Source organism: Oncorhynchus nerka, linkage group LG20 (assembly GCF_034236695.1).
Source record: "Oncorhynchus nerka isolate Pitt River linkage group LG20, Oner_Uvic_2.0, whole genome shotgun sequence".
NCBI lineage: Eukaryota > Metazoa > Chordata > Actinopteri > Salmoniformes > Salmonidae > Oncorhynchus > Oncorhynchus nerka.
The window spans coordinates 26,126,002-26,153,889 of record NC_088415.1 but is presented as its reverse complement, the minus strand read 5'-3'; the positions used below and the strand labels follow the sequence as shown (position 1 = coordinate 26,153,889).

The following is a 27,888-nucleotide window of genomic DNA, read 5'->3' as shown; positions in this document are numbered from 1 at the left end:
ATGAAACATTTCATTTATACATAGTTGAATCAAGCAGTTGATTCCATAAAACGGAATAGGCCTACGTAAATGACGTGGTGATGCTGCTGATAGGCTACATCCGGTGCCTGGATGCTGATATGGATGCTGAGGCGGGTACCACTTTAAAGGGAAGAGGCAGACCACGCCCTACGCTCCACACAGTAAAGCAGTCTCACCTTCAACCAGCCTGACCGCCTGTGCCGCCATCTATCTGACAACGACACATCTGAGAAAAACATCCTTGACTACGTCCATCTTTCAAGATTTAGCCAGAGGAGGAATTTAGCAAAAAAATCTATATATTCTTACAAGGATGTAACGCATTGCTATTTTAATTAGAATTTACATGGCCTATTTTTGCTGCGACATGCTCGAAGCATAATTTTTGGCCTCTAAATTGTAGTTGATCTGTTGTCAACTGTCAAGCGTTACCTCTGAGTTGAAATATTGTTCTACCTTTAAGACATACGTTTAAGGACGTTTCTGGTTGCATCTTAGCAGATCGTTCATTCATTATTTTACGATCGACGGGTTGCAAATTGCTTTAATCTGATTCTCGATTAGTTTATTCTAAACCCATCCATTGAATTTGCGCAATGGCCGATGTAACCTCAGAATGTAATATCAAAGTTTTGTGTCGCTTTCGCCCCCTGAATCAATCGGAGATTCTGCGTGGGGATCAATTTATCCCTACATTTCAAGGAGATGACAGTGTCAACGTTGGGGTAAGGCGCTTTGTTTCTCATATGCTCATTAATAAATAATTAACCTGTTATAATTAACCTGTTATGTTTTAGTTTGGACTGCCAATAATAACAATGATTTGTGATTGAAATTAGGCCCTACCTGATTATTTACAATCGTTATTACTGTGTAGCCTAGCCTGTAAAGGCAAATGTGATTCTATTCAGTGCAGTCGGCTCAGTGTAGGCCCATTTCCTGGTCACGTTTTATTTTCTGCAGTTACATCGGCCCCCATAAAATCGACACCAACTTACATGAACCTTTTCCCTGCTTAGGCTATGAATAACATACATGAAAACGGGCTGAAGATACTACACGCCTATTTGGGTGATCAACCTAGCCTGTCTATAACACCAGTGTAATGAAACAGGCAGGGAGCAGGTCTCGAACCCTCGACCTTCTAGCCCGAGGTCCGGTGCGCTATCGACTGTGCCGCAAAAGCATTCTCGTGCGGCAGAGTCGATTTCCGCGCTCCCAGGTTCGTTACACGATTGCTTTGATTATCGGGGAGATGTTCAGGATAAAACATTCAGGCTGCTGTTATTCCTGTTGTAATGAGTTGGTTCGTAGGTAATGACAATGGTACATTAGATGTATGTAGAAGGAATGTAGATACTGTAGGCCCAAGATCAATGCCAATACATAAAACACAGTGCCGCTTAATCAGTCCCTCTTCAGACAGGCCTACTAGTCTTTATGGGTCGATCAGGGCCAGGACAGAGTGGAAAGAGATGGTGGATTCATTTAGAGCTTAGCTAAGGATGTTCATGGAAACCTTAGACTGACCTCTTCAGTCATAATTCTTAACAATGGGCCAAGAACCTGTTCTCTTATTGCACATGGAGGAGAGGATCAATATCATTCTACTGTTTAGAACGGATCCACTCTCCTCTGTGCCAGACTGACTCTGTGGACAATGATTTTGTCATGGGGATGCGTCTGTAGTGCTAGTGATCAGATACTCTTCTGTTTTCTAAAAGGATTGAGATTCAATATATTATAGGCCTACAATGCAAGTTTGAAGGATCCTACATGCATTCTGAATGATTTCCATATTTGAAGACCTGCTGTGTTAAAATCCAGTCTGAGTCAAGCTCTTGGTTATGCTTCAGTCAATGATAACCTATATGACATCATTTCCCAAAGGCTTACATGACTAGCATGTGGTGAAGAGACAAGCAGGGTTCCATTCAAGATCACATCGTTGTGAGATGATTCTAAACCTTTTTGGTAGGCACGCAGATGAAACACTATGCCCTCCAAACTCTATCCTAGGACGTTTTGGAAACGGGATTATTTCTCTACGGTTTTGGTACTTATTGTCTCTGACCTTTTTTCATCTGTCCCTTTAATTGATTCAGTGATTGACAAACATATATTGCCTATCACTATCCATAAATAAGGAACCAAGAACAAACTTGATTGCATTTCCATTGTTTGTTTGTTTGGCATATACAGTATACATGAAATAACGATGCTAATTGGAAAGACAATTGGAGACAAGAAAATGTCCCTCGTTATGTCTAGGCTATATCTTGCTTCATCCTGGTCTGTGTAGTTACAGCTACCATTTTTGCTTTACAAAATGACCTAATGTCTTTGTGTCTCCCAGGGGAGGTCCTATGTGTTCGACCGGGTTTTCCCCACCAACACCACTCAGGAGCAGGTCTACAATGCCTGTGCTAAGCAAATTGTCAAGGGTAAGGACCAGATACGGTCAACAATGGCAGAACAACATCCACATGCAGTGGAGGTGTAGAGAGAGAAAAGAGAAATCGACATGGGGTTCTGACTCAGTCGGTGACATCACACAGTATTACTTGCTGCCGTTGTTTCCCATAACTGTGTTCATACTAAATGTTGTTGGTGTCTTTCTTATTTTCAGACTTGAAGGCCTGAAGAAATTCTTTCATTTGTATAATTTCCTCAAATGATCTTGGTTTCCCTCTGTTTATATAGATGTGCTGGGCGGATACAATGGCACTATTTTCGCATATGGACAGACTGCTTCTGGGAAGACTCACACCATGGAGGTACAGTGGGAGTCATTACAATGAGGATGGAAACCAATATACATAATCCACTATTTTAAAATACTTTTTATCTTCTTAGAAAGTGATGATCTCGCATTATGAAATAACTCCATAAATCAGCATAAATATGGCTTCAGTTTGGTTTCAGTCAAAATGTAATACCCCAGATCTTGCTTTGGGGGCATTTGTACCCCCTCTGGTAAATCTTTTTGGAAAAACGCTGCTTGTAATGATACGAGGGTTTTAAACACCAGAGACTGACTGCACATTATGTCTTTATAGGGAAAACTGCATGACCCCAATCAGATGGGCATCATCCCCAGGATTGCAGAGGACATCTTCAACCATATCTTTGGCATGGATGAGAACCTGGAGTTCCACATCAAGGTTTGGATTCATCTCCATCTCCTCAACCAACTTTAGGATGATACCACAATGACTCAGTGGCAATAAGTATTGCTCTTACATGAAGCCACAGCATGTTTGACTTTTGATTGTGATATCTTATCTTTTCTCTTTCCTCTTCTAAGGTTTCATATTTTGAAGTCTATATGGACAAAATTCGTGATCTCCTGGATGGTTTGTACACAGTTTACCGAAATGTTATATACCAAGTCCACATCCAATGCCATTACTGAGCCAAATCTTCTTCAAAGACTGTCTGCTCTAAAGGTTATTTATTTATCTTGTAGTGACCAAGACTAACCTGGCTGTTCATGAGGATAAGAACAAGATCCCATATGTAAAGGTGGGTTTACCAAGGTCAACCATACCCAACTACCCCAACATCTGTTTATAACTGTGCATTAGATTTTCCAATAAAAAAGGAGCATGCATATTCATTATTAACCCTTTATTATCTCACTCCTCTACCATCCCTGTCTCCCCCTTCCCCACTCCCTGTGATGTAGGGTTGCACTGAGCGCTTTGTGTCCAGCCCTGATGAGGTCATGGATGTCATTGACGAGGGGAAAAACAACCGCCATGTTGCCGTGACCAGTAAGCCTCCAGAATGTTTCATTCCACCACTATCCATCTAAGAAGATAATCCAGTGCCATGTTTTTCTGCTAGCAGGAGAGTTGCATGGTTAGTGAAGTGTCTGGTGACAGTTCAGCCATGTGACTCATTATGGCTTATATAGTATCACTTCTTCCCACTTGTATTCTACTTACAAGCACTATCTCTACGTATATGGAGGACCTTGTCAATTACAAGGGTCCAACTGGGTGTCTGCTGGCTAATGTAATGCTGACTCACTGTAGCATAGTCATAACACTGTAATGGGCTCAGGTCTGCTGATAATGAGTTGGTACTATAAGATAGGAGCAGCTTACTAACATGAGCCTTTATTCTGGGCACTGTAGGTCGCATCAGGAGAATGACTCCGATACTGGTCCTATCCTGAAATGGTTTTTATAGAGTACATTGCGTACTCTCATTTGCATCATATATCAGTGAGAAACTTGCATTATTGATCCAGAAAAACATTGATTCTGCCCATCAAAATAAACAAAACGCACGTAAATCCCTTAATACACTATAGGCTTATTTTGTGCAAAGATGCTCATTCGACTCCATGTTGTTCTCTCTCCCCATAGACATGAATGAGCACAGCTCTCGCAGTCACAGCATCTTCCTGATCAACATCAAGCAAGAGCATACAGAGACAGAGCAGAAGCTGTGTGGGAAACTCTATCTGGTGGACTTGGCTGGTAGTGAGAAGGTAAGACCTGTCTGTCTGCCTGTCTGGTTTACCTGGCTGGGTTAAGGTGAGAGAGACCATGGACCGCTAAAGCCATTTCTCCTCTGTATACTCCATTGTAGCAGCAGCAGCATTTCTCCTCTGTATACTCCATTGTAGCAGCAACAGCATTTCTCCTCTGTATACTCCATTGTAGCAGCAGCAGCATTTCTCTTCTGTATACTCCATTGTAGCAGCAGCAGCATTTCTCCTCTGTATACTCCATTGTAGCAGCAACAGCATTTCTCCTCTGTATACTCCATTGTAGCAGCAGCATTTCTCCTCTGTATACTCCATTGTAGCAGCAACAGCATTTCTCCTCTGTATACTCCATTGTAGCAGCAACAGCATTTCTCCTCTGTATACTCCATTGTAGCAGCAGCAGCATTTCTCCTCTGTATACTCCATTGTAGCAGCAGCAGCATTTCTCCTCTGTATACTCCATTGTAGCAGCAACAGCATTTCTCCTCTGTATACTCCATTGTAGCAGCAGCAGCATTTCTCCTCTGTATACTCCATTGTAGCAGCATCGGCAGCAGCATTTCTCAGAACCAAGAGATGATGTATGGAGCTATGTCCACAAGGACAGATTTTAGTGACCTTTTAGTGACCTTTCCATGGGTCATTAAGTCACAGTCGGTAATTGAGTTTCTCCATCTCTCCCTATCTCTGTTTCACTCTCTCTCTCTGTTTCTCTCTTTGTTTCTCTCTGGCTCTCTCTCTCTCTCTCAGGTCAGCAAAACCGGTGCTGCGGGCGCCGTCCTTGATGAGGCCAAAAACATCAATAAGTCTCTGTCCGCTCTGGGCAACGTGATATCTGCTCTGGCTGAAGGGACGGTGAGTCCAGTACACAGCCGTCCACCTTACTTATCATTCATCCCAGCACCTCCACACATCCATCCGTATCAACTTACTGCACATTCATCTCCAAGCCACCAACCCAACCCAACCCCTGGACCTGCTAATGAAGGTTCACAACTCAGTGCCAACCCATCTGAAGCCTAGTCAATGCCAACTCACCACACACACCAATGCCAACCTTCTCCTGGCCTTAATCTGCCAGCAAGGTTAACTGAATGCTGCATTTGTACTCCTACTTCCCCGTCTCTTACTCCCTTTATCTCTTCTTCCTCAGAAAACTCACGTGCCGTACCGTGACAGCAAGATGACCCGTATCCTGCAGGACTCTCTGGGGGGAAACTGTAGGACCACCATGTTCATCTGCTGCTCCCCCTCCAGCTACAACGATGCCGAAACCAAATCCACCCTGATGTTCGGACAACGGTAACAAACACTCTGTCTTCTCCCTACACTGATAATGTAATCATTTAGCAGGTTCTACACTCTGCTCACAAACAGCCAATGTGTTATCATGTCCCTAGTCAAAGGATTTTGAATCAGTATTTCCTAAACCCGTATTCATAATCTATTGGTCCAGAATAAATATACCTGTATTATATTATCCCCACTATAATGTATTTTTATTTTACTAGGCAAGTCAGTTAAGAACAAATTCTTATTTTCAATGACAGCCTAGGAACTGTGGGTTAACTGCCTGTTCAGGGGCAGAACGTCAGATTTGTACCTTGTCAGCTCGGGGATATGAACTTGCAACCTTTCGGTTACTAGTCCAATGCTCTAACCACTAGGCTACACTGCCATCCCAATCTGTGACTGCATCATCATGGCATTAACCCCCATTCGCTCTACTTTCGCAGTGCTAAGACCATCAGGAACACGGCGTCCGTCAACCTGGAGCTGACGGCCGATCAGTGGAAGAGGAAGTACGAGAAGGAGAAGGAGAAGAACAAGACCATGAAGGAGGCCACCCAGAGGCTGGAGGCTGAGCTCAACCGCTGGAGGAACGGTTAGACTTACTGAGAGATAAAAGAGTTTACTGGATTGAAACATTCTATAGGTCATAATTACATTCCTAGTTTATTACATTTGATTCTTGTTAATTACAGTATTTTTCACAATGTTGATTAATTTACAGTTGTAAAGGTATGCGTAACTGGCCACACGGAAGTCAGGCGCAGGAGAGCAGAATTGGGTAGCAAACGGAGGCCTTTATTACGGCGAACAGACACCCGGCACTAACAACAATAAACACATACGGGTTGACATAACCCGGCGCAAACCAGTCTGATGTGCACATACACGTAACAACAAACAATTCCACACACAGACAGGGGGGAAACAGAGGGTTAAATACACATCAAATAATGAGGGAATGTAAACCAGGTGTGCGGGAAAACAAGACAAAACAAATGGAAAATGAAAAGTGGATCGGCGATGGCTAGAAGACCGGCGACGTCGACTGCCGAACGCCGCCCAAACAAGGAGAGGGAACTGACTTCGGCGGAAGTCGTGACAACAGTCTTAATATACTTTGCCTTGCAAAATGCTTGCCTTGCATATTCTTGATACGCCTATAACTCTGTTTACCTAAGGATGGGGAACAAGGCACATCGTGTCAGCACACTTATGTTCCAGGAAAAAGCTTGTCTTAGCTTCTCTAGACAGATGAATAGGAAGTCCATTCTCTTAAGAGCTGACATAGGCTGCTGACCCATCATCTCCTTTCTCCATCCTCTCCACTCTTCATGCTCCTCCAGGGGAGAACGTTCCTGAGACGGAGAGGACCACTGCTGACGTGGTGCGTCTGGAGTCGGTGGAGGAGCGGAGCCCCGTGTTGATCCTGGACAACGACACCTCCTCCATCGTGGTGCGTATCTCAGAGGAGGAGCGTCAGAAATACGAGGAGGAGATCCGCAAGCTCTACAAGCAGTTGGATGACAAGGTTAGTGCCTGTTCAAACACACACACACACACACACACACACACACACACACACACACATATATACTCATTGGAGGGTATGGAGATCTACACATGCACACACTGTATACAAAAAAAAACAAAGTAAACCAGTATCCTTTAAAACAAACAGTACAATGTCCTCAATTCATTTCCACCAGTAAACCGAGTGACCATAGTGTGTGTGCGTGTCTCCACAGGATGATGAGATCAATCTGCAGTGTCAGTTGGTTGAGAAACTGAAGGAGCAGATGCTGGATCAGGATGAGGTGAACTCACTCGGGACACACTGTTCCTCTCTCTGTCTGTATCTCTGTTCCCCTCTCTGTCTGTATCTCTGTTCCCCTCTCTGTCTGTATCTCGGTTCCCCTCACTGTCTGTATCTCTGTTCCCCTCACTGTCTGTATCTCTGTTCCCCTCTCTGTCTGTATCTCTGTTCCCCTCTCTGTCTGTATCTCTGTTCCCCTCTCTGTCTGTATCTCTGTTCCCCTCTCTGTCTGTATCTCTGTTCCCCTCTCTGTCTGTATCTCTGTTCCCCTCTCTGTCTGTATCTCTGTCTTTATCTCTGTTCCCTCACTGTCTGTATCTCTATTCCCCTCTCTGCCTGTATCTCTGTTCCCCTCTCTGTCTGTATCTCTGTTCCCCTCTCTGTCTGTATCTCTGTTCCCCTCTCTGTCTGTATCTCTGCTCCCCTCTCTGTCTGTATCTCTGTTCCCATCTCTGTCTGTATCTCTGTTCCCCTCTCTGTCTGTATCTCTGCTCCCCTCTCTGTCTGTATCTCTGCTCCCCTCTCTGTCTGTATCTCTGTTCCCCTCACTGTCTGTATCTCTGTTCCCCTCTCTGTCTGTATCTCTGTTCCCCTCTCTGTCTGTATCTCTGTTCCCTTTCTCTGTCTGTATCTCTGTTCCCCTCTCTGTCTGTATCTCTGTTCCCCTCTCTGTCTGTATCTCTGTCTGTATCTCTGTTCCCCTCACTGTCTGTATCTCTGTTCCCCTCACTGTCTGTATCTCTATTCCCCTCTCTGCCTGTATCTCTGTTCTCCTCTCTGTCTGTATCTCTGTTCCCCTCTCTGTCTGTATCTCTGTTCCCCTCGCTGTCTGTATCTCTGTTCCCCTCTCTGTCTGTATCTCTGTTCCCATCTCTGTCTGTATCTCTGTTCCCCTCTCTGTCTGTATCTCTGCTCCCCTCTCTGTCTGTATCTCTGTTCCCCTCTCTGTCTGTATCTCTGTTCCCCTCTCTGTCTGTATCTCTGTTCCCCTCTCTGTCTGTATCTCTGTTCCCCTCTCTGTCTGTATCTCTGTTCCCCTCTCTGTCTGTATCTCTGTTCCCCTCACTGTCTGTATCTCTGTTCCCCTCTCTGTCTGTATCTCTGTTCCCCTCTCTGTCTGTATCTCTGTTCCCCTCTCTGTCAGTATCTCTGTTCCCCTCTCTGTCTGTATCTCTGTTCCCCTCTCTGTCTGTATCTCTGTTCCCCTCTCTGTCAGTATCTCTGTTCCCCTCTCTGTCAGTATTTCTGCTCCTCTCTCTGTCTGTATCTCTGTTCCCCTCTCTGTCTGTATCTCTGTTCCCCTCTCTGTCAGTATCTCTGTTCCCCTCTCTGTCTGTATCTCTGTTCCCCTCTCTGTCAGTATCTCTGTTCCCCTCTCTGTCTGTATCTCTGTTCCCCTCTCTGTCTGTATCTCTGTTCCCCTCTCTGTCAGTATCTCTGTTCCCCTCTCTGCCAGTATCTCTGTTCCCCTCTCTGTCAGTATCTCTGTTCCCCTCTCTGTTCCCCTCTCTGTCTGTATCTCTGTTCCCCTCTCTGTCTGTATCTCTGTTCCCCTCTCTGTCTGTATCTCTGTCAGTATCTCTGTCTGTAGCTCTGCTCCCCTCTCTGTCTGTATCTCTGTTCCCCTCTCTGTCTGTATCTCTGTCAGTATCTCTGTCTGTAGCTCTGCTCCCCTCTCTGTCTGTATCTCTGTTCCCCTCTCTGTCTGTATCTCTGTTCCCCTCTCTGTCTGTATCTCTGTTCCCCTCTCTGTCTGTATCTCTGTCAGTATCTCTGTCTGTAGCTCTGCTCCCCTCTCTGTCTGTATCTCTGCTCCCCTCTCTGTCTGTATCTCTGCTCCCCTCTCTGTCTGTATCTCTGTTCCCCTCTCTGTCTGTATCTCTGTTCCCCTCTCTGTCTGTATCTCTGTTCCCCTCTCTGTCTGTATCTCTGTCCAGGCATCTCTTGGCCACGCAAAGGTCTTCTTCACAAATGTATTGTGATTCAAATCTTGATTATCCTGAATCTAAACATGTTGGTAATATAGGTAGTATTTAGTGCGCTTTGTGTTATGGACACTAGGGGGAGTAGTGGTAGAGGTGACATCTAATGGGGATTCAATGTCAGTGCATGTGCACTAGGTCTATACAGAAAGTAGTAGAATTATAACCAAGCAAACAAATAGCCTGGGATCCTCTACATATAATACCCAATAGATGTGATAATCTGATACATTTGACTGTATAAACCATTTCCTACCCTTTCAGTTAGCCAACAAATCTCTTTCAATAGATCAGTTGTCATAGCAGCAGGGATGACTCTGCGCCAGTTTTAAATCTAGGCCATCTGTGTGTGCCTTGTGTGTGGTTGTGTACTGTATGTGTACTGTGTGTGAATATGACTTATATTGTGTGTTGTCTGTATACTGTGTTCCTACATATGATCATGTTTGTGAGGCTGTGTTTATGTGATCGTTATCACTCTCTCGGTCTCTCCAGCTGCTGGCATCTTCTCGTGGGGATGGGGACAAGGTGCAGGCAGAGCTGGGTCGTCTGCAGGTGGAGAGCAGCTGTGCCAAGACAGAGGTGAAGGAGGTGCTGCAGGCCCTGGAGGAGCTGGCCATCAACTATGACCAGAAGAGCCAGGAGGTGGAGGAGAAGGGCCTGCAGAACCAGCTGCTGGCCGACCAGTTGGCCCAGAAGATGGTGGGTCCACAGGGCATAGAAATACATGCCATAGAGTGTACAGAAAGGGCATAGAAATACATGCCATAGAGTGTACCGAAAGTCTACTATGAACTTCTATAAAGTCTTGTATGGATTCTTTGCTCTACTTGAAATGACCAGAGGTCTGCCAACGTGGTGGCATTACTTAGCTGACATTTTTGCATAAGTAAATCTGTAGCCTATGTCTCTCGTTTATTCCACTCATCCCTCCCTCCCTCCTTCCATCCTGTCTGCTGTGCAGGCCAGTCTGATGGAGCTGGAGGCGGAGCTATCTCACATGCAGGAAGTGAGTGGTCAGCAGAGGAAGCGCATCGCTGACGTCCTCAACGGCCTGATGAGGGACCTAAGTGAGTTCAGCACCATCGTGGGCAACGGGGAGATCAAGCTGGTGAGTTAATTACATCTCATACTGCTCTCCTTTGGAACTGCTGAGTGGTAGAACAATTAGGTAGATTAGTAGCAGAGGAGGTTGGTGAGGGAAGGACAGCTCATAATAATGATGGAATGGAGTGAATGGAATGGTATGAAACACATCGAAAACCAGGTGTTTGATGTGTTTGAGACCATTCCATGCATTATGTTCCAGCCATTACAATGAGCCCTACCTCCCAATTTATAGTGCCACCAGCCACCACTGACGGGCAGATAGAGAGGTTTTTGTATACAGTATACTCTTCAGCTTAGGAGCCACCGCCCCATCATTAAAATCCACCCTGTCCGCCCCCTTTCTCATGCCTGCATCTCTCTCTCTCTGTGTACCTTTCTTTTAATCCCTCTCCCTCATTTTCTCTAATCTGTCATTCTCTCTCTCTCTTTCTCTCTCTCTGCTGTAGCCGGTGGAGATCAGCGGGGCGATCGAGGAGGAGTTCACGGTGGCCCGTCTCTACATCAGTAAGATCAAGTCGGAGGTCAAGTCCATGGTGAAGCGCTGTCGCCAGCTGGAGAACCTGCAGCTGGAGTGTCATCGCAAGATGGAGGAGACGGGCCGCGAGCTCTCCTCCTGCCAGCTCCTCATCTCACAGGTCAGCCTCCAGCTCTACTGGGCACCTCAGTATCAACATCACAACTTGCTAGAATGACTATACACAGCATATGTGTAGAAATACATAGGGTATGTTGATACTGTGTATACATACAGTAGATTCACTATGAAAACATTCTTCCTTCATGTCATTGACAAACTTTAGAGACTTTGTACATTTTCTAAACTGTATAGATGGGAGTGTAGTGTGCCACGTCAGCTGAGTGACTCTGTTTGGGTGTCCAATTTGTAAGTCCTCTGGATAAGAGCGTCTGCTAAATGACTTAAATGTAAATGTAAATGTGTTCGCAGCATGAAGCCAAGATCCGGTCTTTGACGGAGTACATGCAGAGTGTAGAGCTAAAGAAGAGGATGCTGGAGGAGAGCCACGACTCCCTCAGCGAGGAGCTGGCCAAGCTGCAGGACCAAGGTAACACATCGCTATATACCTGTAACACACCTGTACACACCCTCCACCCTCACTTCAGCCAGGCTACAGGACCCAGGCAACACACCTGTACACACCCTCCACCCTCACTTCAGCCAGGCTACAGGACTCAGGTAACACACCTGTACACACCCTCCACCCTCACTTCAGCCAGGCTACAGGACCCAGGTAACACACCTGTACACACCCTCCACCCTCACTTCAGCCAGGCTACAGGACCCAGGCAACACACCTGTACACACCCTCCACCCTCACTTCAGCCAGGCTACAGGACTCAGGTAACACACCTGTACACACCCTCCACCCTCACTTCAGCCAGGCTACAGGACCCAGGTAACACACCTGTACACACCCTCCACCCTCACTTCAGCCAGGCTACAGGACCCAGGTAACACACCTGTACACACCCTCCACCCTCACTTCAGCCAGGCTACAGGACTCAGGTAACACACCTGTACACACCCTCCACCCTCACTTCAGCCAGGCTACAGGACCCAGGTAACACACCTGTACACACCCTCCACCCTCACTTCAGCCAGGCTACAGGACCCAGGTAACACACCTGTACACACCCTCCACCCTCACTTCAGCCAGGCTACAGGACCCAGGTAACACACCTGTACACACCCTCCACCCTCACTTCAGCCAGGCTACAGGACCCAGGTAACACACCTGTACACACCCTCCACCCTCACTTCAGCCAGGCTACAGGACCCAGGTAACACACCTGTACACACCCTCCACCCTCACATCAGCCAGGCTACAGGACTCAGGTAACACACCTGTACACACCCTCCACCCTCACTTCAGCCAGGCTACAAGACTCAGGTAACACACCTGTACACACCCTCCACCCTCACTTCAGCCAGGCTACAGGACCCAGGTAACACACCTGTACACACCCTCCACCCTCACTTCAGCCAGGCTACAGGACTCAGGTAACACACCTGTACACACCCTTCACCCCCCAGGTAACACACCTGTACACACCCTTCACCCTCACATCAGCTAGGCTACAGGACTCAGGTAACACACCTGTACACACCCTTCACCCTCACATCAGCCAGGCTACAGGACTCAGGTAACACACCTGTGCACATCATCCACCCTCACATCAGCCAGGCTTATGGACCCAGGTGGGAAAACATATCTTATAGATCTCTTTCTATGTTACAGATAACTCTCTGCTTGAAGAGAAGGATGGAGAGAAGGGTGAGACCGAGGAGGGTAACGTCAAGGTAAACAAGGATTCCAATCATGCTAATCATGTCACCCAGTAATGACTGAAATAAAATGAAACCGGCAGTGTGATTTTCCTCATTGTTCGGTGGTTCAGAAGGTTCCTCGGCAGCAGGGGGAGGAGTCTCACCGTGGTCTGCACCACATGCAGATGGCCCGTCTCCGGGATGAGATCAACGAGAAGCAGAGGATCATCGATGACCTCACTGAGTCAGTGTCATCAGAACTACTGGAAGCCTCTTCATTTATGTGCCATTGATGAGATAAAACAAAACAATGATGAAAACATTCACTTCACTTTTAAAAACTTTCAACATTCAACTTTTTCTCTCTCTTATTAAACATTATATTATTATCGGTCTTTCTCTCTCTCAGTCATAACCAGAAGCTGCAGATTGAGTTGGCTCAGGTGCTTGCCGACTTTGACCGTCTGAAGAGCGTGGACAGCAGCAAGAGCGAGCGGCTGGAGGAGCTGTCGTAAGTCTGAACACACACGAACAAACACAAACACACACACACACACACACACACACACTGACACAATGTGAACTCACTTCACAGTTGAACAAAGTTAAGAAATGTGTTCTGATTTTGATGTTGCTGATGAGGATGTTTCCTCTTCCTGTCAGATTTCTACATGAGCGCCATGAGCAGACCAAGCAGGATCTCAAAGGGCTGGAGGAGACTGTCGTGAGTGGCCCTCTCTCTCTTACCCTCCTTTCTTCCTCTTTCTCTCCCTCATTCCCCCTATATCCCTTTTCTTGTCTCATCTCCCTCTTTCTTCTCTCCCTGCTTTAGCTCTTATTTTCTGCACCTTCTCCCTCTTTTTCCTTATTTGACTTATTTTCTTCTACATCTTTGTTTTTCAGGCCCGGGAGCTCCAGACCCTCCACAACCTGCGCAAGCTGTTCGTTCAAGACCTCACGTCGCGGGTTAAAAAAGTGAGTGAGAGATGGAGAAAGAAAGACAGAATATAACCCTATTAATAACTATGAAGGGTACGAAACCCCTCTTTCCTCTCTCTCTCTCTGTTCCTCCCTTCATTCTTACACAGAGTACCGAAATGGAACCTGATGATAGTGGGGGGTCTTGCACCCAGAAACAGAAGATTTCCTTTCTTGAGAATAACCTGGACCAGCTTACAAAGGTTCACAAACAGGTGAGAGCCTCACAGGATAGTTGTGTTGTCTGACTGGTTTTGATAAAGTAAAACCTAACTAGAAACCTCTCTCCAGCTCTAAGTGCGAGCACCTCACAACCTAGCATCGTCCCTTTCCCCCCTGCACAGTCAACTCTCTACCCTTCCCACTGGGCACAGATGTGAATTCAACGCCTGTTCCACATTGGTTCAATGTAATTTAGTTGAAATGAAGAGGAAACAACGTTGATTCAACCAGTTTGTGCACAGTGGGTTGGCTCCTCTTGGCTCTGTTCCACTCACTCTTTTTTCACCTCTTGTCCTTGTGCTGTTTTGTGTGTGTGGGCATGGATGTGTGTTTGTGTGTATGTGTGTGTCTTTGTGTGTTTGTTTCATGGGTTTCTTTTGTTGTTGTTGTTGTGTGCATTGAGAGCACACCCTGCAGATGATGGAGTGTTACGGACAGGTACAGGCCCTCGCTTCTCCTTCGCCTCCATGCATCCCTTTTTCGTCTTTATATTTTCAACCTAAAACTTCCCTCTGCTTTGGGCACGATCCATTAGGCTTCTAAAGGGACACAAACGGCTCGATGCTTCCTTAACACTCTTTCTTTGCATGCAATATTTTTGATGAATCTGAGAGATGTTTGAAAGAGAAAAAGAGTGAGTTGTATGTGAATGTGAGTGCTCGTGTGATACAATACTCACAAAGATGTTGTCACGTGTTATCTGACTGGTTTTTAGCTGTTTTAGTCTGGCATGAACCAAAAGAAGAGGAAAGGTTTCACAGTATATTTACTAGAGGTCGACCGATTATGATTTTTCAACGCCGATACCGATTATTGGAGGACCCAAAAAAGCCGATACTGATTCATCGGACAATTACATTTTTATTTTATTTTATTTGCAATAATGACAATTACAACAATACTGAATGAACACTTTTATTTTAACTTAATATAATACATCAATAAAATCAATTTAGCCTCAAATAAATAATGAAGCATATTCAATTTGGTTTAAATAATGCAAAAACAAAGTGTTGGAGAAGAAAGTAAAAGTGCAATATGTGGCATGTAAAAAAGCTAACGTTTAAGTTCCTTGCTCAGAACATGAGAACATATGAAAGCTGGTGGTTCCTTTTAACATGGGTCTTCAATATTCCCAGGTAAGAAGTTTTAGGCTGTAGTTATTATAGTAATTATAGGACTATTTCTCTCTATAACATTTGTATTTCATATACCTTTGACTATTGAATGTTCTTATAGACACTATAATATTGCTAGTGTAACAGTATAGCTTCCGTCCCTCTCCTCGCCCCAGGGACACATCGACCACAGCCATCCTCGAAGCATCGTTAACCATCGCTCCACAAAAGCCGCGGCCCTTGCAGAGCAAGGGGAACAACCACTTCAAGGTCTCAGAGCGAGTGACGTCACCCTGCTAACTAGCTAGTCATTTCACATCGGTTACACCAGCCTAATCTCAGAAGTTGATAGGCTTGAAGTCATAAACAGCTCAATGCTTGAAGCACAGCGAAGAGCTTCCGGCAAATGCACGGAAGTGCTGTTTGAATGAATGCGTACGAACCTGCTGCTGCCTACCACTGCTCAGTCAGACTGCTCCATCAAATATCAAATCATAGACTTAATTACAACATAATATCACACAGAAATACGAGCCTTAGGTCATTAATATGGTCAAATCCGGAAACTATCATGTTTATTCTTTCAGTGAAATACGGAACCGTTCTGTATTTTATCTAACGGGTGACATCCCTAAGTCTAAATATTACTTTTACATTGCACAACCTTCAATGTTATGTCATAATTATGTACAATTCTGGCAAATGAATTACAGTCTTTATTAGGAAGAAATGGTCTTCACATAGTTCGCAACGAGCCAGGCGGCCCAAACTACTGCATATACTCTGACTCTGCTTGCACGGAACGCAAGAGAAGTGACACAATTTCCCTAGTTAAAATAAATTCATGTTAGCAGGCAATATTAACTAAATATGCAGGTTTAAAAATATATACTTGTGTATTGATTTTAAAGAAAGGCATTGATGTTTATGGTTAGGTACATTGGTGCAACGACAGTGCTTTTTTCGCGAATGCGCTTGTTAAATCATCACCCGTTTGGCGAAGTAGGCTGTGATTCGATGATAAATTAACAGGCACCGCATCGATTATATGCAACACAGGACAAGCTAGATAAACTAGTAATATCATCAACCACCTGTAGTTAACTAGTGATTATGTTAAGATTGATTGTTTTTTATAAGACAAGTTTAATGCTAGCTAGCAACTTACAGTGGCTTCTTGCTGCACTCACGTAACAGGTAGTCAGCCTGCCACGCAGTCTCCTCGTGGAGTGCAATGTAATCGGCCATAATCGGTGTCCAAAACTGCCGAATACCGGTTGTTATGAAAACTTGAAATCGGCCCAAATTAATTGGCCATAGATTAATCGGTCAACCTCTAATATTTACCTTTGAATGATATCATGATTTTATGCTAAGGGATATGAGAGAAGAAACATTTAAATTCAAAATACTTATGTGATACAAGATATTCAGAGGACACAAATATTGAAAGAAAAGTATCCAGTCTCCTCTCCTTCCCTGTTGTTAATACAATTTCCTTTTCCCCTTATTACCCAGTCTCATCCCACCCCTCTCTTACCTTATCCATCCCTGATCAATAAATATTCAGGCAACAAATCTCTCTTCCCTTGTGTCACTCTTATTTCTTCTCACTTCCTCTCTTCCCTCTCTCTCTCTTTCTTTCTGCATTTCTCTGTAGCTGGTTCGTGACAATGCAGATCTGCGCTGTGAGCTTCCAAAGTTGGAGAAACGTCTTCGGTCTACTGCTGAGAGAGTTAAGGCCCTGGAGACGGCACTGAGGGACGCCAAGGAGGGAGCCATGATCGACAGGCGTCGCTACCAGCAGGAAGTGGACCGCATCAAAGACGCCATGAGAACCAAGAACACTCTGAGACGCCCCCATGCAGCACAGATCGGTAGCGCACCCACCCCAAATACAGTTCTACTGACTGTGCTGACGTGTCCTCTGTTTATGGATGGAGAGCTTCATAGGCAGTCACTGATAAATAGAATACATGATCGGAATGACACAGAACATTTTGAAAATAAAATAGGCGCTTAGACATGGGTCAAATATAGCTATTTTAAGTAACAGGTGGTACAGTGCCTTGCGAAAGTATTCGGCCCCCCTGAACTTTGCGACCTTTTGCCACATTTCAGGCTTCAAACATAAAGATATAAAACTGTATTTTTTTGTGAAGAATCAACAACAAGTGGGACACAATCATGAAGTGGAACGGCATTTATTGGATATTTCAAACTTTTTTAACAAATCAAAAACTGAAAAATTGGGCGTGCAAAATTATTCAGCCCCTTTACTTTCAGTGCAGCAAACTCTCTCCAGAAGTTCAGTGAGGATCTCTGAATGATCCAATGTTGACCTAAATGACTAATGATGATAAATACAATCCACCTGTGTGTAATCAAGTCTCCGTATAAATGCACCTGCACTGTGATAGTCTCAGAGGTCCGTTAAAAGCGCAGAGAGCATCATGAAGAACAAGGAACACACCAGGCAGGTCCGAGATACTGTTGTGAAGAAGTTTAAAGACGGATTTGGATACAAAAAGATTTCCCAAGCTTTAAACATCCCAAGGAGCACTGTGCAAGCGATAATATTGAAATGGAAGGAGTATCAGACCACTGCAAATCTTCCAAGACCTGGCCGTCCCTCTAAACTTTCAGCTCATACAAGGAGAAGACTGATCAGAGATGCAGCCAAGAGGCCCATGATCACTCTGGATGAACTGCAGAGATCTACAGCTGAGGTGGGACACTCTGTCCATAGGACAACAATCAGTCGTATATTGCACAAATCTGGCCTTTATGGAAGAGTGGCAAGAAGAAAGCAATTTCTTAAAGATATCCATAAAAAGTGTCGTTTAAAGTTTACCACAAGCCACCTGGGAGACACACCAAACATGTGGAAGAAGGTGCTCTGGTCAGATGAAACCAAAATTGAACTTTTTGGCAACAATGCAAAATGTTATGTTTGGCGTAAAAGCAACACAGCTCATCACCCTGAACACACCATCCCCACTGTCAAACATGGTGGTGGCAGCATCATGGTTTGGGCCTGCTTTTCTTCAGCAGGGACAGGGAAGATGGTTAAAATTGATGGGAAGATGGATGGAGCCAGATACAGGACCATTCTGGAAGAAAACCTGATGGAGTCTGCAAAAGACCTGAGACTGGGATGGAGATTTGTCTTCCAACAAGACAATGATCCAAAACATAAAGCAAAATCTACAATGGAATGGTTCAAAAATAAACATATCCAGGTGTTAGAATGGCCAAGTCAAAGTCCAGACCTGAATCCAATCGAGAATCTGTGGAAAGAACTGAAAACTGCTGTTCACAAATGCTCTCCATCCAACCTCACTGAGCTCGAGCTGTTTTGCAAGGAGGAATGGGAAAAAATGTCAGTCTCTCGATGTGCAAAACTGATAGAGACATACCCCAAGTGATTACAGCTGTAATCGCAGCAAAAGGTGGCGCTACAAAATATTAACTTAAGGGGGCTGAATAATTTTGCACGCCCAATTTTTCAGTTTTTGATTTATTAAAAAAGTTTGAAATATCCAATAAATGTCGTTCCACTTCATGATTGTTTCCCACTTGTTGTTGATTCTTCACAAAAAATACAGTTTTATATCTTTATGTTTGAATCCTGAAATGTGGCAAAAGGTCGCAAAGTTCAAGGGGGCCGAATACTTTCGCAAGGCACTGTATATATATCTGTTTAAAAAAAAAACATAATTTACCTCTGTATTGTAATACTGATTGATTGGCCTCTGTGTTACCCTGCAGCCAAACCAGTGCGCCCGAAGCAGCTGCCAGTGTGCTCTCCTACCAACCCGTTCTACACACATGTCAGTGAGCCGGCCAACACCTACTGTAATGCCCTGTTCCAGAGTGCCATCACAGAACAGACCACCGTACCTAACTCTCAGATCAGCTCCGTCCAGACAAACATGTGAGTCCCATCTCACACACTCATATTTATATAGATCAATCCTTTAAGTAAATTTAGCTTTGAATAGTTTACTTGTATTGGTGTGTTATTGGACTCAGGAGTGACTGTTTTCTAATGTCTATGTTAAGCAGAGTGTCCACAGGACTGGCCAACAGAGCAGTCAACCCCACAGACATGCTCGAGTCTTACCCACTCAACATAGACAGGGATAACGGTGAGTACCAGAGCCATACAGTTCACCCATCACCCACACATACAGTTCACCCATCACCCACACCAACAGTTCTGGTTTTTACTGTATATTACATTTTACCGTGGTTAAAAGCTTGTAATTAAGTCATTGAATGTCAGAAAAAAATATAGTAAAAAGTTTAGACACACCTTTTAAAGTTTTTCTTTATTTTTTACTATTTTCTACATTGTAGAATAATAGTGAAGACATTAAAACTCTACAATAACCCATGTGTTTGAGCCAATCAGTTGTGTTGTGACAAGGTAGGGGTGATAATCAGAAGATAGCCCTATTTGTTAAAAGACCAAGTCCATATTATGGCAAGAACAGCTCAAATAAGCAAAGAGAAATGACAGTCCATTATTACTTTAAGACATGAAAGTCAGTCAATCAGGAAAATGCTAAGAACTTTGAAAGTTTCAAGTGCAGTCACACAAACCCTAAGTGCTATGATGAAACTGGCTCTCATGAGGACCGCCACAGGAAAGGAAGACCCAGTGACCTCTGCTGCAGAGCATCATTTCATTAGAGTTATCAGCCTCAGAGATTGCAGACGCATCTCAACATCAACTGATGAGCTAAATTACATCTATGCTCGCTTTGAGGCAAGTAACACTGAAACATGCATGAGAGCATCAGCTGTTCCGGAGGACTGTGAGTAAGACCTTTTAAACAGGTCAACATTCACAAGGCCGCAGGGCCAGATGGATTACCAGGATGTGTACTTCGAGCATGCGCTGACCAACTGGCAAGAGTCTTCACTTACATTTTCAATCTGTCCCTGACTGAGTCTGTAATACCAACATGTTTTAAAGCATGTGCCCAAGAACACTAAGGTAACCCACCTAAATGACTACCGACCTGTAGCACTCACGTCTGTAGCCATGAAGTGCTTTGAAAGGCTGGTCATGGCTCACATCAACACCATTATCCCAAAACCCTAGACGCAATCCAATTTGCATACCACCCAACAGATCCACAGATGAGGCAATGTCTATTGCCCTCAACACTGCCATTTCCCACCTGGACACTGCCCTTTCCCACCAAAGGAACACCTATGTGAGAATGCTATTCATTGACTACAGCTCAGCATTCAACACCATAGTGCCCTCAAAGCTCATCACTAAGCTAAGGACCCTGGGACTAAACACATCCGCCACGCTGATCCTAAACACGGGGGCCCCTCAGGGGTGTGTCCTTTACTCCCTGAACACTCATGACTGCATGGCCAGGCACGACTCCAACACTGCTGTTTTAATCATCAAGTTTGCCGATGACACAACAGTGGTAGGCCTGATCACTGACAACGATGAGACAGCCTATTGGGAGGAGGTCAGAGACCTGGTCTTGTTGTGCCAGGACAACAACCTCTCCCTCAACGTGATGAAGACAAAGGAGATGATTGTGGACTACATGAAAAGGATGACCGAGCACGCGCCCATTCTCATCGATGGGGCTGTAGTGGAGCAGGTTGTGGGCTTCAAGTTCCTTGGTGTCCACATACCCAACAAACTATCATGGTCCAAACACACTAAGACAGTCGTGAAGAGGGCACAACAAAGCCTATTCCCCCCCAGGAGACTGAAAAGATTTGACATTGGTCCTCAGATCCTCCAAGGTTTCTATACCTGCACCATCGAGAGCATCCTGACTGGTTGCATCATTGCCTGGTATGGCAACTGCTCGGCCTCCGACCGCAAGGCACTACAGTAGTAGTGCGTACGGCCCAGTACATCACTGGGGCCAAGCTTCCTACCATCCAGGACCTCTATACTAGGCAGTGTCAGAGGAAGGCCCTAAAAATTGTTGAAGACTCCAGCCACCCTAGTCATAGACTGTTCTCTCTGCTACCGCACGGCAAGCGGTACCGGAGTACCAAATCTAGGTCCAAAAGGCTTCTTAACAGCTTCTACCCCCAAGCCATGAGACTCCTGAACAGCTAAGGTCTACCAGACCCATCTTTTACGCTGCTGCTAGTCTCTGTTTATTATCTATGTATAGTCACTTTAACTCTACCTACATGTACATATTACCTCAACTACCTCGACTAACCAGTGCCCCCGCACATTGACTCTGTTCCGGTACCCCCTGTATATAGCCTCCACATTGACTCTGTTCCGGTACCCCCTGTATATAGCCTCCACATTGACTCTGTACCAGTACCCCCTGTATATAGCCTCCACATTGACTCTGTTCCGGTACCCCCTGTATATAGCCTCCACATTGACTCTGTACCGGTACCCCCTGTATATAGCCTCCACATTGACTCTGTACCAGTACCCCTGTATATAGCCTCCACATTGACTCTACCCCCTGTTCCACATTGACTCTGTCCGGTACCCCCTGTATATAGCCTCCACATTGACTCACCGGTACCCCCTGAGCCTCTACAAAGCCTCCACATTGACTCTGTTCCGGTATCCCCTGTATATAACCTCCACATTGACTCTGTTACCCCCTGTATATAGTCTCCACAAAGCCTCCACATTGACTCTGTACCCCCTGTATATATCCTCCACATTGACTCTGTTCCGGTACCCCCTGTATATACCTCCACATTGATAGCCTCCACATTGACTCTGTTCCGGTACCCCCTGTATATAGCCTCCACATTGACTCTGTTCCGGTACCCCTGTATATAGCCTCCACATTGACTCTGTCGGTACCCCCTGTATATAGCCTCCACATTGACTCTGTTCCGGTACCCCTGTATATAGCCTCCACATTGACTCTGTTCCGGTACCCCTGTATATAGCCTCCACATTGACTCTGTTCCGGTACCCCTGTATATATCCTCCACATTGACTCTGTTCCGGTACCCCCTGTATATAGCCTCCACATTGACTCTGTTCCGGTACCCCCTGTATAGCCTCCACATTGACTCTGTACCGGTACCCCCTGTATATAGCCTCCACATTGACTCTGTTCCGGTACCCCTGTATATAGCCTCCACATTGACTCTGTTCCGGTACCCCCTGTATATAGCCTCCACATTGACTCTGTACTGGTACCCCCTGTATATAGCCTCCACATTGACTCTGTTCCGGTACCCCCTGTATATAGCCTCCACATTGACTCTGTTCCGGTACCCCCTGTACAAAGCCTCGCTATTGTTATTTTACTGCTGCTGTTTAATTATTTGTTACTTTTATTTTCTATTATTATCTTTTTTTTTTTTACTTAACACTTCTTTTTCTTAAAACTGCATTGTTGGTTAAGGGCTTGTAAGTAAGCATTTCACTGTTGTATTCGGCGCATGTGACAAATCTATTTGTTCAGAGGAGACGTGAATCAGGCCTTCATGGTCCAATTGCTACAAAGAAACCACTACTAGAGGACACCAATAATAAGAAGAGACATGCTTGGGCCAAGATACACGAGCAATGGACATTAGAACGGTGGAAATCTGTCCTTTGGCCTGATGAGTCCAAATCTGAGTCCAACCGACGTGTCTATTTGAGATGCTGAGTAGGTGAATGGATGGTCTCCACATGTGTGGTTCCCACCGTGAAGCATGGATGAGGAGGTGTGATGGTGCTTTTCTGGTGACACTGTCAGTGATCTATTTAGAATTCAAGGCACACTTAACCAGCATGGCTACCACAGCGATACACCATCCTATCTGATTTGCGCTTAGTGGGACTATCATTTGTTTTTCAACAGAACAATGACCCAACACACTTCCAGTCTGTGTAAGGGATATTTGACAAAGAAAGGGAGTGATGGAGTGCTGCATCAGATGACCTGGCCTCCACAATCACCTGACCTCGACACAATTTGTTTTTTAAATTTTACCTTTATTTAACTAGGCAAGTCAGTTAAGAACAAATCCTTATTTACAATGATGGCCTAGGAACCGTGGGTTAACTGCCTTTTTACCTTGTCAGCTACGGGATTCGATCTAGAAACCTTTCGTTTACTGGTCCAATGCTCTAACCACTAGGCTACCTGCTGCCGCAATTCCTAACCATCTTTAGCAATTGAGATGGTTTGGGATGAGTTGGACCGCAGAATGAAGGAAAAGCAGCAAACAAGTGCTCAGCATATGTGGGAACTCCATCAAGACGGTTGGAAAAGCATTCCAGGTGAAGCTGGTTGAGAGAATGCCAAGAGTCTGCAAAGCTTTCATTAAGGCAAAGGGTGGCAACTTTGAAGTACTTTGTTTCACACTTTTTTTTGGTTACTACATGATTCCATATGTGTTATTTCATAGTTTTGATATCTTTGCTATTATTCTACAATGTAAAAAATAAAGAAAATCTCTTGAATGAGTAGGTGTCCAAACTTTTGACTGGTACAGTATATACAGTGTATTCAAAAAGTATTCAGACTCCTTGACTTTTTTCTATGTTTTGTTACTTTACAGCCTTATACCCTCATGAACCTACATACAATATCCCATAATGACAAAGCAAAAACAGGTTTTGAAAATTTTTGCAAATGTATAAAAAATAATTACATTTACATAAGTATTCAGACCCTTTATTCAGTACTTTGTTGAAGCACCTTTGGCAGCGATTACAGCCTAAATTCTTCTTGGGTGTGACGCTACAAGCTTGGCACACCTGTACTTGGGGAGTTTCTCCCATTCTTCTCTGCAGATCCTCACAAGCTCTGTCAGGTTGGATGGGGAACGTTCGCTGCACAGCTATTTTCAGGTCTCTCCAGAGATGCTCAATTGGGTTCAAGTCTGGGCTCTGGCTGGGCTACACAAGGATATTCAGAGACTTATCCCAAAGCCACTCATGTGTTGTCTTGGCTGTGTGCTTAGGGTCGTTGTCCTGTTGGAAGGTGAACCTTCGCCCCAGTCTGAGGTCCTGAGCGCTCTGGAGCAGGTTTTTATCAAGGGTCGCTCTGTACTTTACTCTATTAATCTTTCCCTCGATCCTAACTAGTCCCCCAGTCCCTGCCGCTGAAAAACATCCTCACAGTATGATGCTGCAACCTTTATGCTTGTCGTTTGGAAAACTCCAAGCAGCCTGTCATGTGCCTTCTACTGAGGAGCGTTTTCCGTCTGGCCAATCTACCATGATTGGTGGAGTACTGCAGAGATGGTTATCCTTCTGGAAGGTTCTCCAATCTCCACAGAGGAACTCTGGAGCTCTGTCAGAGTGACCATCGGGTTCTTGGTAACCTCCCTGACCAAGGCCCTTCTCCCCCGATTGCTCAGTTTGGCTGGGGGGCCAGCTCTAGGAAGAGTCTTGGTGGTTATTAACTTCTTCCATTTAATAATGATGGAGTACACTGTGTTCTTGGGTACCTTCAATGCTGCAGACATGTTTTGGTACCCTTCCCCAGGTCTGTGTCACGACACAATCCTGTATCTGAGCTCTACGGACAATTCCTTTGACCTCGTGGCTTGGTTTTTGCTCTGACATGCACTATCAACTGTGGGACTTTATATAGACAGGCATGTATCTTTCCAAATCATGTCCAATCAATTCAATTTACCACAGGTGGACTCCAAGTTGTAGAAACGTATTAAGGATGATCAATGGAAACAGGATGCACCAAAGCTCAATTTGGAGTCTCATAGCAAAGGGTCAGAATACTTATGTAAATTGTTGCTGATATTGATATTTAATACATTTGCTAGAATTTCAAAAAAACTGTTTTCCCTTTGTCATTATGAGGTATTGTGGGTAGATTGCTGAGGATTTTTTTATTTAATACATTTTAGAAAAAGGCTGTACCGTAACAAAATGTGGAAAACGTCAAGGGGTCTGAATACTTTCCGAAGGCACTGTACAGTATATACACACTAATCCTAACTATTCCCTGTTATATTCATGAACAGGAAACACCGTAGACATCAATGACAACAGGTAAGCATATCAGCGTCTCAATTGTATATTGTAAAAGCATTACAAAGAGACTAATATTACTCCCACTTCTACCTCTGTTACTCTATTATTACTACTACTACTACCAGTGCTACTTCTCCCACTCTACAGTACTGAACAGTGTAGTGTGTGTCTGCAGGAGTGATGGGCACTGTGGCAGTGAGGTGGAGGACCCAGGCAGACTGTACATCATTCAGCAGGAGACTGCTGCAAGTTAATGCCATGGTAACTAACGCGCACGCACACAGGCGCACACACACATTAACTCTCTCATCAGACGCATTGTTTACATTCACAACAAATGATGAATTCAATATACATGTTGAAGGATGAATTCCTACTCCTTGTTTGAAATGCATCTCCTAACGACCTATTTCCTTTTCTTTCCACAGATGACCAAATACTGTATTCAGGACCGCTCCCATATATTTGCATGCAGCCATCTAGCTTCCCTCCCCCTGCACCCATACCTGGCCACGGATTCTCCCCTGTAGTCCCAAGCTCAGCCCCATGCTCCCAATGGCGACCACCCTCACACTCCTGTGATTAGAACACATCGTAATGTATACTCCTGTAGAGGTATTGACCAGCACTGTCTCTGTGTATGTACAGTTCCACTTTACTCGACAGTGGCATCATAATGCTGACCTATAGCACCGTCATAACCATGCCCTGGCGCCTCTCCTATAAGACGTTATGCCAGCCTACAACAAAGGATCTCACTCTGCATGTTGCCCAGCTAGCTGAGTAGCCAACTAAATCTGTGCATGTTTCATGACAGTGTTACTCAATTTGCTTTAAACTGTCATGAACCACTACGGTGGTATTGACAGATGTCATGTAGAGTTTATGATGCTGTTGTATTAGTTGTATGATGTCATTGTCCAGTCAGTACTGAGGCATGTGGAACTCAGCCATGCCCTATGCCCTTTAGAGTCTAACCCAGCCTTAATAATAATGACAGCTGATTTCACATGATCATAACATGCAGTCATGTGTGTACATATATAGAAGTACAGTATCTGTGTATTTACTACCTCTAGATCTACTGATACAACTTATCAACTTAAATCATTATTCCAACATGTTGTTATATTAGTGGATTGTAAAGGCAGTGAAGGGAGCTGTTATGTCCTGTCAACTGATTTGTTTGTACAAAGATTCCTCCTCCTTAACATCATGAAGTAAGGTATGATGTTATTGATGAGATAGTCACATCTCTATTTTAAAATGGTACCCCTTCTACCTGCTCTGTGTATTCTGTTATAGGGCACAACATCCTGCCAACATTTCCCAACCCCTATAAAAAAAACATTATTCAATATACCACAAAACACCTCCTGGATGTGTTTTTAAACTGCTCCCAACCGAGCTGCCACCAGTATGGGGTTTGAAAGCCTTTTATTTGATTGTAACAGTGGCATGTTAGTAATGGCAGCTTACCAATGTGAACTTTACATGGTCCTGTGCTCTGCTGTGTTTTCTCAGTCAGAATCCTGATCAACCAATCGGGACAGAGAAAACTAGCAGCTGCTGGAGCTGTGATTGGGAGACCAAGGTCTTTTGACAAGTACTGTACAGTAGAGTTGGTTCACTAACTAGCCGGACTGTACAGTGTTTACTTCAGGTCTCTCTAACAGACACTATGACCTAGAATTTGGCCTACTAATGACTGACACCTACAGCACCTCAGGATCTCTGATTGATAACAGTGTGTTGTGGGGCCAGGGCCACTTATATCTTTCAAATCCTTTTGGCTGCATAATTGCTAATTACTGAAGAAAGTGATGAGATAAAGTAACAGTTTGAAAAACTCATTATCCCCTCCACTTGGATAAATTAAAGACTGAATTATTTCAAACCAGACCTGCCCCCAACGATTATTTAGATTCCCATTTGAGGTCATTTATTGGATGTAACAAGTTTGAGAAATTGTACCAGATATTCGACTGTCTGACTTTAGCATATCTAAAATATGTGATAATATTGTTAAACTTGTAAGCATATCATTATGTAGTAAAATGAAAAAAATGACACATAATATTACTTTGTTAGGGAACCATAATGTGTACTGTATGTATTTATATATTTCTGTAGGCCTATATGCTCATTGTGTGATTCATTGTGCGACATGCATATTTTTGTATATACTCATTAAAATATGTGAATCATTATGTTGTAGTTGGCAGAAATAAACCCTTACAGAAATAAGTTCATAGAAGAAAATCATGTCCAAAGAATCATTGTGTTGTGAAAACTTTTGGACTGTGTATTGTGTGAGTGAAGACTGTCCGAATGGTTACTGAGTGAGTGCACAATACAGTGCATTAGGAAAGTATTCAGACCCCTTGACTTTTTCCATATTTTGTTATGTTTCAGCCTTATTCTAAAATGGATTAAACTGTTTTTCTTCCTCATCAATCTACACACAATATTATAAAATGTAGCAAATGTATAAAAATTAAATCAATTAAATATGACATTTACATAAGTATTCAGACCCTTTACTCATTACTTTGTTAAAGCACCTTTGGCAGTTGTCATGACGTTG

At 44.3% G+C, this 27,888-nt stretch overlaps 1 protein-coding gene across 3 annotated transcripts; it reads left to right on the top strand.

Annotated features, from left to right (window-relative positions):
* The first annotated feature begins 167 nt into the window (after positions 1-167).
* Positions 168-27,563, top strand: LOC115102154 (kinesin heavy chain-like). Of its 3 annotated transcripts, none has more exons than XM_029621777.2 (29): positions 168-746; positions 2,378-2,465; positions 2,725-2,798; positions 3,081-3,185; positions 3,329-3,377; positions 3,491-3,546; positions 3,710-3,797; positions 4,398-4,522; positions 5,273-5,377; positions 5,676-5,824; positions 6,259-6,407; positions 7,159-7,343; positions 7,561-7,629; positions 10,106-10,312; positions 10,575-10,721; positions 11,167-11,355; positions 11,667-11,784; positions 12,979-13,040; positions 13,142-13,251; positions 13,417-13,518; positions 13,671-13,731; positions 13,911-13,982; positions 14,096-14,200; positions 16,986-17,202; positions 19,097-19,262; positions 19,391-19,476; positions 25,292-25,319; positions 25,477-25,562; positions 25,730-27,563. In XM_029621777.2, exons 1-28 carry the CDS (start codon positions 618-620, stop codon positions 25,553-25,555), a joined length of 3,120 nt encoding a protein of 1,039 aa, XP_029477637.2. In that variant the 5' UTR covers positions 168-617; the 3' UTR covers positions 25,556-25,562; positions 25,730-27,563. The 3 variants fall into 3 exon arrangements, with proteins under 3 accessions (XP_029477637.2, XP_029477636.2, XP_029477635.2); XM_029621776.2 differs by having other exon boundaries at positions 13,139-13,251; positions 19,394-19,476; XM_029621775.2 differs by having other exon boundaries at positions 13,139-13,251.
* Positions 27,564-27,888: the final 325 nt, after the last annotated feature.